This window comes from Centroberyx gerrardi, chromosome 1 (genome assembly GCF_048128805.1).
Source record: "Centroberyx gerrardi isolate f3 chromosome 1, fCenGer3.hap1.cur.20231027, whole genome shotgun sequence".
NCBI classification, from domain to species: Eukaryota; Metazoa; Chordata; class Actinopteri; order Beryciformes; family Berycidae; genus Centroberyx; species Centroberyx gerrardi.
Window position 1 is genome coordinate 7,190,564 of NC_135997.1, and position 16,795 is coordinate 7,207,358.

At 39.9% G+C, this 16,795-nt stretch overlaps 1 protein-coding gene across 1 annotated transcript; it reads left to right on the forward strand.

The window, feature by feature from the left end:
- Window positions 1–4,808: 4,808 nt before the first annotated feature.
- Window positions 4,809–15,572, forward strand: paqr5b (progestin and adipoQ receptor family member Vb). Its single transcript, XM_071915696.1, has 8 exons — window positions 4,809–4,877; window positions 5,449–5,576; window positions 9,006–9,211; window positions 9,939–10,065; window positions 11,165–11,209; window positions 12,550–12,646; window positions 14,254–14,398; window positions 15,203–15,572. Exons 1-8 carry the CDS (start codon window positions 4,824–4,826, stop codon window positions 15,484–15,486), a joined length of 1,086 nt encoding a protein of 361 aa, XP_071771797.1. The 5' UTR covers window positions 4,809–4,823; the 3' UTR covers window positions 15,487–15,572.
- The last annotated feature ends 1,223 nt before the right edge of the window (window positions 15,573–16,795 follow it).

Sequence of the window (16,795 nt, forward strand, 5' to 3'; positions counted from 1 at the left end):
GTCAGAGGTGACCTCCATGGCAGCCTGCTAGACACAAACAGCGAGTGAGAGTGGAGAACAAGAGGGGGCACAGGAAATGGGAAAGGGAAGAGGTAGGAGGATGGAGATGGGGGGGCATTCGAGACAAGCCGTGAGAGTTTGAGATTTTACAGAGAAAAAGAGGTGCCTGGAGTTGAACCACCATTAATTATGAATTAGGAAGGGCGTCTGCCTCGTCATTGGGAGGCACAAACTAGACCTCATCAACCAAAACACCAGGGAGCCACTGTCACCTCCAGCAGCAGCAGCAGCAGCCTGAGTCCATGCAGCCCACCACCCATCTGTCTGTTTCTGAGTGGGAGCTCAGTAGATCATGTGCACGTTATGATGGGAGTGTTGGGAAATAGTAAATGTGCACACTGACCAGTCGATGTGCTGTTGCTGATGTCAACGTTCAGGGAGGATAAAGAATTTTTTTTTAAAATTTAGATCCATCTTCACTGTCCAAATAGGCCCTTTTCACGGCGTCATGGTAACAGCTTCCATACTGAGAAACCGGTGCATTACAACTTATTTTTTTGTGAAGAGTTAACTATAGGCGAAAAACTTGTAGCCTTTCTCTAACAAAAATAGTCTTTGTATTTCACCAATGTTCATTTTGGGCAGGTTGTGGAGCGAAGGCCAGAGCTGGCAACAGGAAGTTGTATGTGGAAGCTGTTACCATGACGATGTGAAAAGGGCCTATTGACTGTCCTAATGTTTATGTCAATGGCATAAGGGAAAGACAGTGAAGGAGAAGATGGTTGGGCACCAGGCTTGCACCAGAAGAGTCAGTGTGTACATTTACACCATTTTTTCCCACATTCACCATAACACACTGCAAAAAATCTTCATCTTAATAAGTCGTTTAGGTCCACTATTGAGTCCTAAAATCGTAATTTTCTTAAAATAAGTGAAAAAATCTGCCAGTGGGGTTAGATAATTTCACTTGGTTCCAACACAAAATTAACTTCTTTCAAGAATTTTGTAGAATCAAGTGTCAATTTGTCAATGGGAGTGCAGTGACCTGTCTTGTTGCTCTTGTTTCAAGATATTTACACTCATTTCTAGAAAAAAACCCCGGAAAGAAGTGAAGCTGCATTGGAAACAAGTGGAGTTTTCTCACCTCACTGGCAGAATAATACGATCTGAAGGCTGAATATCAGACTAAATAAAGTTTTTTGCAGTGCATATGTGCAAAGGAAATTTACACATTTGTAGTTTCTTCGGTCAAAGGGGAAATTCAGACTAGAACATTTGCGCTGCGAGCCCCACACCCTGCTGACTTCTCCTTTACTGTCTTTCCTTTGAGTTATTTTCCAGGCTGCCCCCCTTCGGACTTCTCTGACAGTCAAGCTGGATGTGAATTTTGAAAAAAAAGTTAGCAACAATGTCTCTCTCAATAAATGCTTAATGTGAGAAGTTACTTAGTGGTTGTGCTGATGTTACACAAACATGCAGGACTTGCCACAGGAGGCTCTGTTTTGCTTGCAGCAGAGGGAGGGGGGGGGAGGTGGGGGGGGTTTGGCCTGAAGCGACCTTGCTACTTTTTTCTCATTAACAGTCAATAAAAGAAGCAAGCAGCGCTCCAAGACCTTTCTCTCTCCTCAGTGATGCACTTGAATTCCCTGTGTTGTTTCAATAAAAAATGTAGCTTTGAAGTTTAAGGTCAGTGAGTGATGAATGAATTAATGAATATGTTTTTTTGAGAAAACAAAGATATAAAAAGTGGAAGGACGCTGAGTGCCTCTAAAGAAAACATTTAAATCTTTAATCATATCCAATTTACATTTCTAGGTTTTCCAGGCTGCACTGTTTTAAAAATAAAACACATGAACCCAAACATTTCAATAGTTTGTTTTACTTTTTAATGTCTTTTTTTATAAAACAACCCAGATGGACCCAGATGCCACGGGACGGAGCAGCGATGGTCAGATCGTACCTGTTCAAGCCAAACCTGCAGGGCTTCTGTTTGAAAACACTGACATCTTCTGGTTGGATGGAACAGTACAAATTCAGGAAGAACTCAATCGGATCACTTTAATGTAAAGTCCACTAAATACACAGTTGTCATCAATTCTATTTTAGCATTGATATTAGCGTATTATAGTCTGTAATTATTACTTGGGAGGCACCTTGTGATGCTTTTGATGCGTGAGTTTTATATTGCAACAGTCTGGTTGCAATTTTGATTAAACCTAGATACAAAATCTTTCCTGATTACAATCTCAGTTTAAATTTATATATCAAGACAATATTGGGCTTTTATTAAATATCGGATATCAGCTGGTTTATGTCGTCTACTGCTGATATGATGGAGGTTCTTCCCTGACAGTAGTTACATAAAAAAAAGACTAAAAACCTGCAATGGAATCTGATTTTCTTTGCATGTTTTGTTTTTTCATCAAATTGTTCAATTTTTTTTTTTTCTTTTAAAAGCAACAATATATCCCACAGGATTTCCCTATGAGATCAATAAACTGTCACACTGTTATTGCACTAATGCACTAATCACTCAACACAATATTGGTAGATATAGTTCAAAATGTTAATATAGAGTTTTTTAGTTTTAATTCATGTTTGAATCAGTGCACACCTTTAAACATATACTAAACATTTAGGGCAATGTTTTCATGTTTGCTATTAATATCAACATATCACATACACACACACACACACACACACCGCCCCCATGAGACTGCTAGAAGAACAGCTTTTAAGCATGACTAAGTGATTAGTATTTATTTGGCATTTCACTCTTCAGTGTCTGTCAGCTGGCACCGCCACTGTTTTGACTGTAGTTGTTCACTTCCTGTTAAATCTGGAATTACATGTGTCACTGGATATTCCTGTACTTCAAATTTTTAAGTATTCATAGAAAGTGTGCTGTACAAATGGAGCAGGCAAGATGAAAAAAAACAAAAACAAGCTTTACCTAACTAAAAACCAACAAGATATACTTATCTGCATGTTTCCACACAGCTGAGACGTATTGTTAGTTCTCTATCTGCGGTATCTCACTAACAATGTCACCATATTCCTACAAATATTCCTATGATATGATTGTTATTGTCGTTTGACCTTCGTTTTTGTATCCTCTGACTCTCTTGGGGCATAAACCCTCCGCACTTGGCTTTGTTTGCACTCTTGCCACTAAAGTCTGATGTGCGGTTTGACTAACATATTAAAAAACGACTGACTCCCAGCCAAACATTCAGACAAACACACTCTCCTGTCGGCTCACTGTGTTGTTCTGGTAATGACGGCGCTGTAGGTCTATCCCTCTGAGAGAGAGGAGAATGAGATCCCAAGGTGTTCCTCAACATCATTTGCCATAGTACATTTGTTTGTTCGTTGCACTGAGCTGCTGAGCTAACAACACAACACGGTGGCTCACTGAGGGTGTTTTTAATGAAAGCATAAGTGATGGTTTGGAGCTACCTGGAGATATCTTATATGTCTGCACTGCAGGCATGCTTGTCTAGAATAATTTGATAGCACTTGGAAAGAAAAGCTGAATACTGAGGATAAGGCATTCAACACTAGAACATAATTTGGGTTTGATTATTTTGCGTTGGCATCTAGCTGCAGAGATAAAGCTTTGCCTCTGTGTTTAAACCTAAACAAGCATGACCTTATGCTAGATTTCTAACAGACTGCTGTAGATTTAACTCCAAAGACGTCAGCAAACTTTGAAAATGTATCACACCGACACAATGTAATTCAGGTTTTTTTTTTTGGTTTTTTTTGTACAATATGTTCAAATCATCAAACAAACCGCAAACAATTTGTAAAACATCTTTTCTTTCCAGACACGACATCGCCACTTCCTAATTCTGTAGCTGCAGTGAAACGTGTTTGCTTTCATTGTTTCGGAGTTTAAACAAGATAAGCAGCCGAGAGCGCGCCGGCCGGGCTCGCCCGCCTGCCTGGGTGTGACACCCATCGTCACTCGCAGGGCGGATGGTGACATGTCAGTTCAACGGGAGAGGAGTAAGAAAGTGTTATGAAAGGGATTCTGTTGACTCTCCTGCCAGGGGCGACTCACACCCTTCATTCATGATGTCAGCCTTATCTGGATTGGCTGAAACTCAGATAGCACATGCAGTTCAGCGCTACGAAGTGCATTATTACTTGAGTTGAGCTTGCAGCCGGCTGGCCTTGTGTGTTTCTGGAAGGAAAATGGCTACAGGTGCTAAAAATGTTGGCAGCAGATGCAGACCATCAATGTCACTCACAGCTGTTTTTTTTGTGTTTGTCATTGCCTTGAAGCGAGTTTTTTCACTGAAACCTGCTGGGCTGGCTGGGCTCTCTTCTCTTAGTGACAGCATTAGGCATTCATTAAATTAGAATTGTTCAGAAAACAATAGTCCTTTCAACTGAATGCAAAATCTTGTGTTTGAGGACGAGGATTAGAGCCTTTGATTAGACAGCAGCAGTCTTGATGTGGGTCTCATCTCGAAAACTTGTCTTCCTTCACAGCAAAATCTTTAATAACACTTATTTCTTGTGGTCAAGCAGCAGGTGCATATGTGTGTATGTGTGTGTGTGTGTGTGTGTGTGTGTGCTGAGTGTACACTTGGGTGTGTGTGTATGCACATGTCCTCTACCTCCAGAGAGAGAGAGAAAGAGAGAGAGAGGGCAGGAGGAGGAGGAGGAGTGGCACAGGTATACTGGATATTCTCGCTGGGTTTGGAGAGGGAGGGAGGAACCTACTGAACGGCATGGCAACACAAATCTTATAAAGACAGAGGCATTCCCAGCTGGTGGCCTCACTTCTGCTCAGTCAAGTCAACAGCAGCACCATGCTCAGCCTCATCAAATTACCACGAGTCTTCACCATCAACCAAGTGCCCAAAGTAAGTCCGTCTTCACTGTATCTTTACTGGATTGTGGTTCACTGCATCTTTGCTGGCAGTGATTTTCACACAGTTAGAATGGAGTTGAGTGAATCAGGACTGTGGATATTGGCTAGGAAATGAAAATATCCCCCTGGTTCTTCCTAAGAAAACTAAAGGCTCACAGTTCTCAGTATTTACACCTTTACCCCATGTAAGTCACATTGTTGTCAAATTTTAATATGTGACATAAGTCACTAAAATTGATTATCTGAAAAGTAACTGTAGCTGTCAGTGCATTACTGAAACATTCAAACTTGGTCTGGACCACTGTCTATGCTAAACAGATGTTTCATATAGTTGTTTTTTTTTACAGAATTTTGATTTTTAACGTTTAAACAGACAAACAATTAGTCTATAATGGACTCAAACAGTGTCTTAGTTTTTTGCTTCCTACACACTGTACAAAATACAAGTTTAGAGAGACTATTCTTCCCCCCCTCCCACCCTTTCCGCCTCCACATTAGAGGAAAAAGAAGTTTTGTACAGTAGTCACACAGACTGAAGGCTGACCCGGTGTTTTATCCTCCAGGTGTTCCATGAGGACAGCATCATCTCGGGCTACCGCCACCCCCACAGCTCGGCCACCGACTGCATCCTGAGCCTCTTCCAGCTGACCAACGAGACGCTCAACATCTGGACGCACTTCCTGCCTACCTGGTACAGCTGACATACCATACCTGCTTTTTACATCACAGCTGCTGCAAGGCTGTCATAAAACTGAAGCGCAATTTAAGATTCATTAGCTGTGATTGATGGCTGCTGCTTAAAATGAGCTTAGAAATCTGAAAACATTCATCACTCCTGACGGAATTAGAGGTCAAACTTATTGTAATAGTTTTGGAGGGGGATACCTGGAGTTATGTATATGATAACTTGTTGTCAAGTCCACCACAGTTGGGGTTTTGGTAACTGCATTAGCTTCTGTGACCTCTCTGTTGTTTATATAGTAACAGCTTGGCTGCCCAGCACAGTCTTGTACTCGGTGAGGAAGTGGATTATTCCCTTACCCACCAGAATTCAGGAAGAGCTAGTTCTAGTCTGCGATGTTTGGGCTTTAAAGTCCATTCTCTCTCGATACTGTGTGTCTACACACCGGTAGCAGATTTTCTAAATTCTCACAGAAACAAAGCAGCTATGTTTTGTTTTCATATTTGCAGGGGAGCATTCCTTCGCCCCGCTTCATATAAAAGGAATCTTGTTCAACTTGAAAAGCTTGTGCGCGAGTGATCTAGACCTTTCTTTTGTCATTTCATTAGGTACTTCTTCAAACTGGCAGGTCACACCTTTGGCTTGTGCAGCAACCGTGTTTTACCTCTCTGTCCGTTACCATGCATAAAGAGAGGGTTTATTTATAATATCAGCTCTGAGGCCCTTTGGCACTATACTTCTTCATATGATATACATACCTAGTAAAAAGTTGCAGCATCTGTCTACTTAGTATTCATATTACCTGTCAGTGAATACCTACCCATGTTCTGTATGCATATTTATTATGCCATTACCAAAGGTGCACTCTCTGCTGCATCTCATCTCTTTCAAATCAGTTAGATATATGCCAGGAGAGCAGTGGCCTATGGCAGATTTCTTCTGCATCCTAATAAACCAATTGGAAATAGTGTAGCAGGAAAATGTATGTGCTGAACGCAATTACTTACAAGACCTACAAGTCAACAGCGTCAGGAATGGAGACTTGAACTTGATTTGGAGTGTCCTCTTCACTGATAAGCGCTGTGTCATTGATGATGAGCCACTGACTCAACAGTTTGTGACATTCAGTCATCAGTTTGGATGGATTCCAGTAATTTCATTGTAGGAGAACACAAAGAGACAAGTTTGTTTGGAAGTCACACAGCACAGCAACCAGGATTACCGGTTCCACAGACCCCATACAGTCTCACAATGCTTCCGTCTCAGTGGCTCTTCATGTGCAACAAGTCTCAGTACACCTGCATTTATTTACTCTTGATTTGGCCTTTTATTTATTTACCCAAGCTCATCCTACTGAGGTCAAGGATTCTTTGTCTTCGCCAAGAAAGCAGCACATTTAGGTACAGAGGAGGAGAAAGAGGGAGGCAGAGAGAGATAGATACAGAGCATGGAGAGAGAGAGAGATGCAATCAATAAGTGTCTACAGTATGTCTCGACTCCGTATCCTCATCATAGCTGGAATTCCTTAACAGCAATATTTCCGCTCTCCAGGAAATGAAAGTTTAGTGGCTCTTTTCTGTTTGTTTGCCAAACATAGCATGACTGCACACAGGGTAAAGGAACAAGCCATAGTTTGTGGAGATTATATAACTGACTGCATGCTGCCATTGTTTTGTTAGTGGGCATGGGGAGCGTGTTCGGATCGTGTTTCGGATTTAGAGTTACTACTGTGGTTACTGCTCCCACTCGCTATGCTGCACTTCCTCCCCGCTGAGACGAGAGCTGCTTTGACTGTATGGTCCAGGGAGAGAGAGAGAGAGAGAGCGTGTGTGTGTGTGTGTGTGTGTGTGTGTGTGGCGGGAGGTATGGGTAAGTGCATATGGGTGTTGGTGTCATGGGGCCCAGTGTGGATCCAACCACTAATGAGCTGATCTCTGTTTAAGGCTCTCAAATGAGTTGCCACAATTAGTCAACTACTCAGCGCAGTGACGGGGAAAAGCACAAATAAGGTTGATTTGTTAATGAGGTGCACTGAGGCGTGGAAACAATGCCTACTAAACACAAGGCAAAGCATAGCCTCCTGATAAGATAGCCATTTCTATGGAACTGTTAGCTGTTATATAACCACTGCTGACAAATAGACATGTCTGATATGGTAGTCTTGTGAAAAGGTGCATGCCAGAAAATTATGGTTTCAGCGACGCTTCAACGATCAATAACATACCGTCGATCCAGCCTAAATCTATGTGTAAAACCGCCTGGTCTTGTTCAGATCGGCGCTCTCTCGGGCGCCGTTCCCCACAGCGCCAGCCTGCTTCTGTCTCTGAGGGGAATTACAAGTGCAATATGTGTGTCCTGGGTCCATTAAATGCCACGACTCAAAAAACCTTGGAGAGGATGTTACTGCTAATACCAATACATTTCTGTTAGAGAGCAGCGTATTGGAACCAGCCGATGGAAACATTGCAGCTATAATAATTATATTGATTTGAAGCCTCTTGATTTGTAATTTATTATCATTATGTCTCTCCCTGAGTGGCAGAATGCTTCAGTGGTTGGTTCACAGCAAGAACTCAAGTCAAACTTTATTTTTATAGCATATTTCATACACAGGGTAAATTCAATGTGCTTCACATTAAAGTAAATAAAAACGATTCATGAATACATAACAATATATATCACACAAATTGAATAAAAATACAATACACATTAATAATAATTATAATAATGCATTCAGAGAAACCCCACCCATTACCCACCCACCCAGGCATGCACACTTACAACACACACACATAAACAACAACATTCCACGAAGCACACACACATACACTGATAGAGAAAACCTAGTCCATGGCATGAGAATAAAGGAAGGTTTTCTGTGTGTTTGCATGGTCTTTCAGTGCTCCGGTTTCCTCCGGTTGTAGTCCAAAGACATGTAAATGAGCTGGATTGGAAACTCTAAATTGTGCGTAGGTGTGAGTGTGATTGTCTGTCTATAGTGTTAGTCCTGTGATGCACTGGCAATCTGTTCAGGGTGTTTCCCTTGCTCCGCCCGATGCATGCTGGGATAGGCTCCAGTCCCCTTTCACCCTGAATAGGAATAAAGTAAAGACAGTGAATAAATGAATGTCTATATTCTTTCCCTTTTGACTGTATAAATATATGTGTAGATACTTATGTTTTTGTGCGATTTTCATGTGTACTACCATTGCTCTTCTATTGAATGCTGTCAGTAGCTTGACTATTGACATGATTGCAAGGCTACAAGACTATGTGATCTAAAATTACAGAAATGTGACTGAAGACTGTTTCTCTCTTCATTATATGACTCAACTTAATTCTATTCTTCTACATCCAAACTATGAGTGTGTGTGAATCTATGTGTATTACCAATTTGAAATACCCCACCCACCAATGCAAACCTGTGTCTCCTGGCAGGTACTTCCTATGGAAACTCCTGACAGTGGTGCTGATGCAGGCGGCCTGGCAGGACTCCTTCACCTGGCCTCTGCTGGTCTTCCTCCTCTCCTGCTGCATTTATCCGCTGGCGTCCAGCTGTGCCCACACCTTCAGCACCATGTCGGCCCGCGCACGCCACATCTGCTTCTTCTTCGACTACGGTGCCCTCAGTTTCTACAGCCTGGGTGAGTCTACATGGTGCAGTGTAAAAAAAGATATTCTTGCCTGATATTCTGCACATACTTAAGTAGCTCTCAAATGGTGTATTGTTAGATGCAGTACATTTCTTTTTGACATCCACCCAGTCTGTTGTTTCATGAGGATATAATGGATATGAGCAATCACAGAGTGAAATATGATAATGAGGCGTTGTATTTTGTGCTCAGTGCCACGTTCACATTTTTGTCACTGAACTGTAGCTTTGTTAATCAGTAAGTTAACCTGTTCAGGTATGAGAAAGAGCCACATTACATATGCAAGAGAGCTATTCAAGTTATGCTAATACAGGCAGGAATTTCTGCACACAGGCTGGATTGCATATAAACCGTTTTACATAACATTTTAGAGTTTACAAAGACACAAAGTTCATCATGTCAAATGATAAGCAAATAAAAATATGATGCAAAGATGTTGCACATCATGAATGAATTTCACATCTTCAACAGTGATTACATTTGCATATGAATGGTTATAATATTTTGATCCTGTATTTATCTGCATCAGGATCAGACTGATGACTCTACTGCTTTTACATATGTAGGCTTAAGTGTTGCATGTTTGCATACTGTTGATGTTAGTATGCAGCTTTAAACTGTGTGATTATGTGTTTATATTATATGATTGTGTGTGTGCGTGTACAGATACAGTTATAATATGCAGACATTTTCCTAAAACTTATTTCCTCTGCCGCAGGTTCAGCAATTACCTATTCAGCTTACGTTTTCCCTGACAAGTGGGTGGACAGCATCTTCCACCAGTGCTACATCCCCATAGCTGTTCTCAACACTGTCATCTGCACCGCGCTAGCCTGCTACTCAAGGTACAGGGAGAAAGTTCATTTCACACAGCTGTCACCGAAATCTCAACGTTTTCTCATGAACGCTCTCTTTATTCAAGGGAAACCATCCAAACCACAATACCAGACAAACGAAGAGTATATAGACCAGAAAACAGAGAAATTAATAAGAAAACCTCCTTCTGTACTAGGATTCTTCTCTATATTACTGAAATGTTGACCAAAGATTAAGAATCTTAAGACTTAATCTGAATAAATAGGGGGATAAAAATCAAGAACTGGGGCAATATTTCTCAGTAGTCTATGAGAAAAGCAATTTTTATTTACATAAAATGTTGGTGTCAAATAGGCTTTGACTGCATAACAATGGGCTTAACATTCAGTAATTTTTCTCCACACCATTTTCATATCCATTGATATAATCTTTAAAGCGTTTCCCATTTATCACTCTACATGAACATAAATATTTGTGCTGTTACAGTGTGAAAAAGGCTTGAGATGGAGATGAATGAGCCAATAGGAACTGGGTTAATTGAGAAACAATCATTAAATGGGTTGAATGAGTCAGAGGGTATTTTCAATTTTTTCCATTTCCACAGATCTTTTAGAAGTATTTGTACAACAAGTATGTGAACCAAGCCATCTATGCATTTTGCTGGCAAACTAATTTTGAGTTTTGAAATTAGTGTCTTTTATTGATCCAATATTGTAATTTTTTCATGGCTGGCTTTTAACTTTGTTGAAACTTCCAATGTCCTTATTTGCTTTTATTCGTAACATTTGCCAATTGCCTGTGAAAATAAGAACTTGAACTTGAACTTGAAAATAAGAAAGCAGATAAAGGGCATCTGGGTGTATTGCTATAGAGTTTGGTAATACCTTTACATGACAACATTTTAATGAAATTGGTCTTCGGTTTTTGTGATTGGCAGTGGTGTAGTTCAGGCTATATTCAGCTAAATGTGTTACATTAATCCTGCCTTTTTACCAAATAGCCTGATCACAAGTGCTGGGTGCAAAGCATGGTGGGTGGTGTGGTTTTCATAAGATAGAGAAGAATACATTTTTGCTTGATGGCTATACCTAACTGTTGTTCTTTCACTCATCTCTTCTCTCTGCTAAGGCTTGGCTTACCATTTCTACAATATAATCATGACATCGTAAAAAGGTAAAAACAATGTGTTGACCGTTCGTCTGCTGTGCCTTTCTGTCTGCTGCTTTTCTCCATTTTCTGTATGCCGCATTCATCTTCCAACATCTCTTCACTATCTTATCTGAAATCTCTTTTACTGGCCCAGAGGTGGTGGTACAGTAAGGTAAATGTAAATATAGTTACAGTATAGTCTGTTCACATATTTAGCCTGCTCAAAATATGTGATTAAACTTTGATTTTGAAGCACTTATCTTTGGACAGATTTCAGCACAGAAAGCGCTGAATGCGGTTTCAATGCTGATTTAGTCTTTTTGACGTTTCAAAAGTACAATTGAGCAACTCTCTTTTCAATAGAGTGGGTGTTAGCCAACTCTGACCAAAAACACAGCCCTAAACAGTGATTAACTCTAAGTGTAGTTTCAGGTTGACAAGTTACAGAGACTGAGCGGCAAAACATGTTCCTGGCAACAAACGAGTTCTGTAGCAACTTGACTCACTGACTTTAATTCTAACTTTGGTTTCATGAAAACCAGGTTTGGTTAATCTGTTCTTGCCTGACTGAATGCAACTGTGTTTTAAAGGTTGTGTGCATGAAAAATCCTCAACACTGTTTGTGTGCTTTTCAAAACAAGAGACGTCATGTTACGAGAGAAGATGAGAGTCATTGTACTGGATAAAATGGAACTTGAATCTGTCACAGGACACTTGAAAGTCGAGATGCAATCACTAGTGAATGGAATGTGATAAACAGCACATTTCATATCATTCTGTAATGCAGTTGATGTTGTGCAACACAAACCTCAGTTCACCCATGTTGAACTTTGGATTTAGTAAGGTCAATCATTCCCAGGCACACATCCACACAATTTGTTTTTTTTAGTTTCATTGGGATGTTATTATGAATTTAAATTATTATCAACTTTAAAATGTCACACAAAGGCTTGTGAAATTGTTCTGAAATCAGAACAAATTACATTATATTGGAAAAAACTTGATTTTTAATTTCGCTGAATTAAATTTAAAAAGTAAATGTCATTTTTTAAAATGGATTTGTTTGTATGTCATATAATTTTATGGCACGATTGAGCTCACTCCACAGCACACTAGTCTGCCACAGAAGACCACTTTACAAAATGACAGACATTTAACCAGTCCCACATGCCTATCTACACACATATTGCCTTATAATTCAAATTAAATTAGTATATTATCATATTCCTGAAATACGAGTTCTTGTCACTGGTGATGCTGGACATGTAACTGGTTACCACATGCAATTCAGTTATTATAAAGATTCAATCTACATAAAGATAGTTTGTCACTACTGAAGATAACAGTCTCTTCTTTTATTCCAGATTCCCAGAGTGCCAGAGTCCGAAGTTTGGAAAAGCTCTCCGCGTTGTGGCCTTTGCCTACCCCTACCTGTTTGACAACATTCCTCTGTTCTACAGGGTAGGGCCACAGGGCCACGGCCGTGCACTTCACACATTCTTAGTGAACAGAGATCTGCAGTGACATAGAAGTGTGTATAGCAGCTACTGGTCAAGGGTTTTGTCATTGGTTGTTTTATTGGTCCTCAGTTTTGAGCCTAATTGGCGCGAGAGGACAACAGAATTATAAAAACCACTGTGTTGTGTAAGAGTCACAGATGCATTCATTATGTTGGAGATCATTTTATGACAAAAATCTACGCCCTGAATCAAAACATAAAAGGAATACACTGCGTTTTGGGGAGATTGGCCTGTTGGTAAACTTATCTGTTAAGTGATGAGAATTTAGACATCAAAATCATCCATGTGTCCCTGGCAGATTGTTGGCTCTGGTGCTCCATGCTAACACTTTAGCATACACTTTGTTAAGTGATATTAGGCAGCAAACATTATCTTATATTCAATGAAGAAATTGAAATGATATGTGGCTAAGTCTGGTAGTTTTGTATAGGATATTGGAAAATATGATACAAGGATAACATACTGTTTTGACTTTCACTGTGGAAAGCTCTCTCTTCCCGTGAGAGTCGGAGTGTGAGTTGTTTTGTTTCCAGAGGAAGTGAAGGTGGCGGGTGATGGAAGACTACAGCTAAAAATCACTGCTCAGCGGATGAATACGTGACTGTTCACCTGAGATAGTTAAAAAAAAAAAAAACAGTGGTTGCATCAGATAATGATAGTTCATTTTTCAACTTTCAGAATCTACAGGCCAAATGATAAAAAAACACTAACATCTTTTGTTATGTGTATGCTAAAGAGTTATCGAGCACCAGAGCCAACAATCTAATGGGGACACATGGATGTTTTTGATGTCTGTGTTCTTATCACTTAACAGTTGAGTTGACCAACAGGCCAGGTGAGAGTTGCAGATGAAAAATCAGCTAATCACAACTTCCATTTTCAGAAAATAAAGATTCATTTCACTCATGTGCCTGCAAGGCACTGAGCCAATTTACAATGACTTTATCCAGAGTGATTTACAATGAGTGGAACAGGAGGATACGTTTAAAGTTAAAGTTTTCAAGCAATAGTTAGGCTATAAGTCTCTTAGGACATTAAAATACATTTAGAACAATTTTTTAGTTATTGCAATGTCAGTCCATCTACCAAGAGTTCAGCCAATCAATTTGAAAATCGGAAAACTCTCTTAATATATTATTTAGAGCGTCTGTCCCAGGGCGACCCTATTGGTTACATTTAGATGATGGTCTGGGCCTTTGCCCTTTTTAAAATGAGATGAAACTTTAATGATTACTGTGGAGAAATGTGTTTGTTGACCTGTATTTCAGATATTCAGAGAGGGTTTGCTAAGCGTGGATGTTCTTTTTTGGCAATGCGCTGCTTCATATTCATAAAATTACATAAATTCCCATCTGGAGGCTCCACAGTAAAAACACAGTGTTCTACTGCAGGCCACCCAGCACCTGTCTATCACTGACGAATAGATAATAAAGGAAGTTAAGTTTCATTAAGAAGTTTGAAAAGTGAGGCAAGTGATTTCCTTTTCTGTGAATACTGATGACAGCAGTGTAGTGTATTAAGTCTATACTGTGTGTGCTGTGTTGCCAGGTGTTCCTGTGTGTGGGTGAAGGCTGCACAGACAACGACACCAACATTCTCCACTACAACCACATTGCCCTGGCCTTCCTCACTGGCTTCCTCTTCGCCACACACTTACCTGAGCGCCTGGCCCCCGGCAGCTTCGACTACATCGGTAAGACTGATCTGGGGAGAACTCTTGTTTATTATTGTCATTATCATTTAAAGCATGGCTTTGTTTGACTGTGCCACAATTAAGGCTCTGGGCTGAAGGCCATTGTGCTTTTGCCATTGTGGAATTTAGGCAAGCTTATTCAGTGTTATCTTTTAAATCACTTCTGAAAACACCTTTATAGACATACACTTTTAATCTTATGTTGTCTCTCATGTTTTTATTCATTATTTATTTTTAACCATTCCCCCCTTTTTGATATGCTTTTTGTAGATTTAAGTATTATTTGTTTTTATACCTTTTGAAAGCACTTTAGAACCTCTGCTTTTAGATAACTACTATATAAATAAAGTATGTTATTAATATTATTATTATTATTAGTAGTAGTAGTAGTAGTAGTATTAGTATTAATATCCATAGTATCAATGGTGTATCAACAGTCTCTGGAAGGCCTCACCAGGGATGTAGTGGAGGGTGAATCCACCCAAACTCAGTTCACGCACCTTTTCAAGCTGGAAACAGGTCGTTTTGTTTAAGAATACTCCACCAGCCCCCTCACTGTTCCTCACCGTTGGCCTACAATAAATAACATAAAATGTATTCATATCTGTGCAAAACATTGGGAAATAAGACTAATGCATAACCACTTCTAGATTCTCCTGGATGCTACTTTGCATTCTGTTGAACTCAAGTTGGCGATGTAAATCATTTGCTGAGTGGTTTAGACTTAAATTTACCTTTCACTACTACTGCAACACATCACTCTGCCGTTTATGCTCAACCGCAGCCCTATTGCTCCCTCTGCAGGTCACAGCCACCAACTGTTCCATGTGTGCGGCATCCTGGGCACCCACTTCCAGATGAAGGCCATCGAGCAGGACATGGTGACACGACGCCACTGGCTCCTGACGCACTCCTTACCCATCAGCTTCACTAACTCACTGGGCGCAGCACTGCTGTGTGTGGTGCTGAATCTCAGTATCATTGTCCTCTTCAGTCTACCTCTCCTCTTGCCCTCAGTCTGCCGAGAAACAAAACATGGTAAAAAAGGCCCAAAGACAGCCGTCGCCAAGGCCTGTGCCTGCTACTAAATCTCTAATGTCTCCATGAATCACGGCTGAGGAACCCCAGTGGCTATGAGACATGGAGACAAGGGGCATTATAGGGGATGTGAATTTTTTTTTTTTAAATCTCGAGACCACTCAGAAGAGGTGCACTCAAGTAATTCTTTAGTGAATTATAGGTCTGCACTCTAAAAGCACAGTTGTATTTGGCCTTGGGACATCACAAATGGGACACTGCTACTATTCTAAATCTGACTAGAAAAATACTCAGGATTGTCTGCCTGGTTCTCCAATTGAATCACTATCTAACTTGCTAGAATCATGTTATCTTTGACAAACCATATGACATCATCCTTTCTGGAGCCAGGTCAGCTATTTAACTCTGTAGTGAGTGTTTTTAGATGTGTGGATAAACTCAAAATAAGGGCATAAATTGAGGAGACTTACAATGAAGATTTATGGACATATTTGTTGCCACTAATGAGTGATGAATCTAAATGTTTCTTTGGAAACTTGTGCCGAGAAAAAGCTACAAAGATAGCAGCTTACCTACATTATGATGTAGTGTTGTACATATTTATAACTGTGGATATACTTGGCTCTTGTTTCTCTGATTCCCTTACCACTTGTGGAGTATGAAGAGATTTTGTAGCCTGGAGGGAACAGAAACTATATGAAATGCAAAATGTTGCTTTCAAGTTCAATTGCAAACCGTAATACTGCGTTTTGATGCATTCTCATATTTATAATATTTGTATATGGCATAATTTGTATATGGATTTTTGTACTGTCATGGGAATAAGAAAGAAGTAAAAGCAGTGTGATTGCACAACACTCACACATGAAGCATGTGAACACACAAGATGCTGTTTCAAGTTCCTCACATAATAATTGTAAAAACAACAGAAATAAAATATGACATGCTTTGCTCTTGGGTTGGTGCTGCCTGCAAGCTAGCAGCCATATAAAACAAGGTCTCTCAGCTCCTTGCAGTACATTTTTATAACTTCAAGTCAATGCACTGATTTTAATTTAATATGTGTTGTAAGGTCAGTTACTGTTGATATAAGATATCCTACAGAATAAACGTTTTCAGAGCATTTTAAAAAGGATAATACTACTAAGGATTATAATTTTTCCCAGTAGACATATATGACATTGTCACATTGTGCCTGTCTTGTAAAACAGGAGAGTATTTAAGTAAAATGTTATTTATTATGATTTTTTTCAATAAACACTAAAGCAAAGGTGCCTGTGTGTCATTCTATGTAGAACAGCGACTTTCCATAAAACAGAAACCATTATGTGCATACGGAATTGTCTAACTGATTCATAT

Coding starts and splice junctions, on each gene's coding strand:
- paqr5b (XM_071915696.1), top strand. CDS start 4,824: ATGCTCAGCCTCATCAAATTACCACGAGTCTTCACCATCAACCAAGTG. Junction 11,210..12,549: donor AATCATGACATCGTAAAAAG/GTAAAAACAATG, acceptor CTTTTATTCCAG/ATTCCCAGAGTGCCAGAGTC. Junction 14,399..15,202: donor CGGCAGCTTCGACTACATCG/GTAAGACTGATC, acceptor CTCCCTCTGCAG/GTCACAGCCACCAACTGTTC.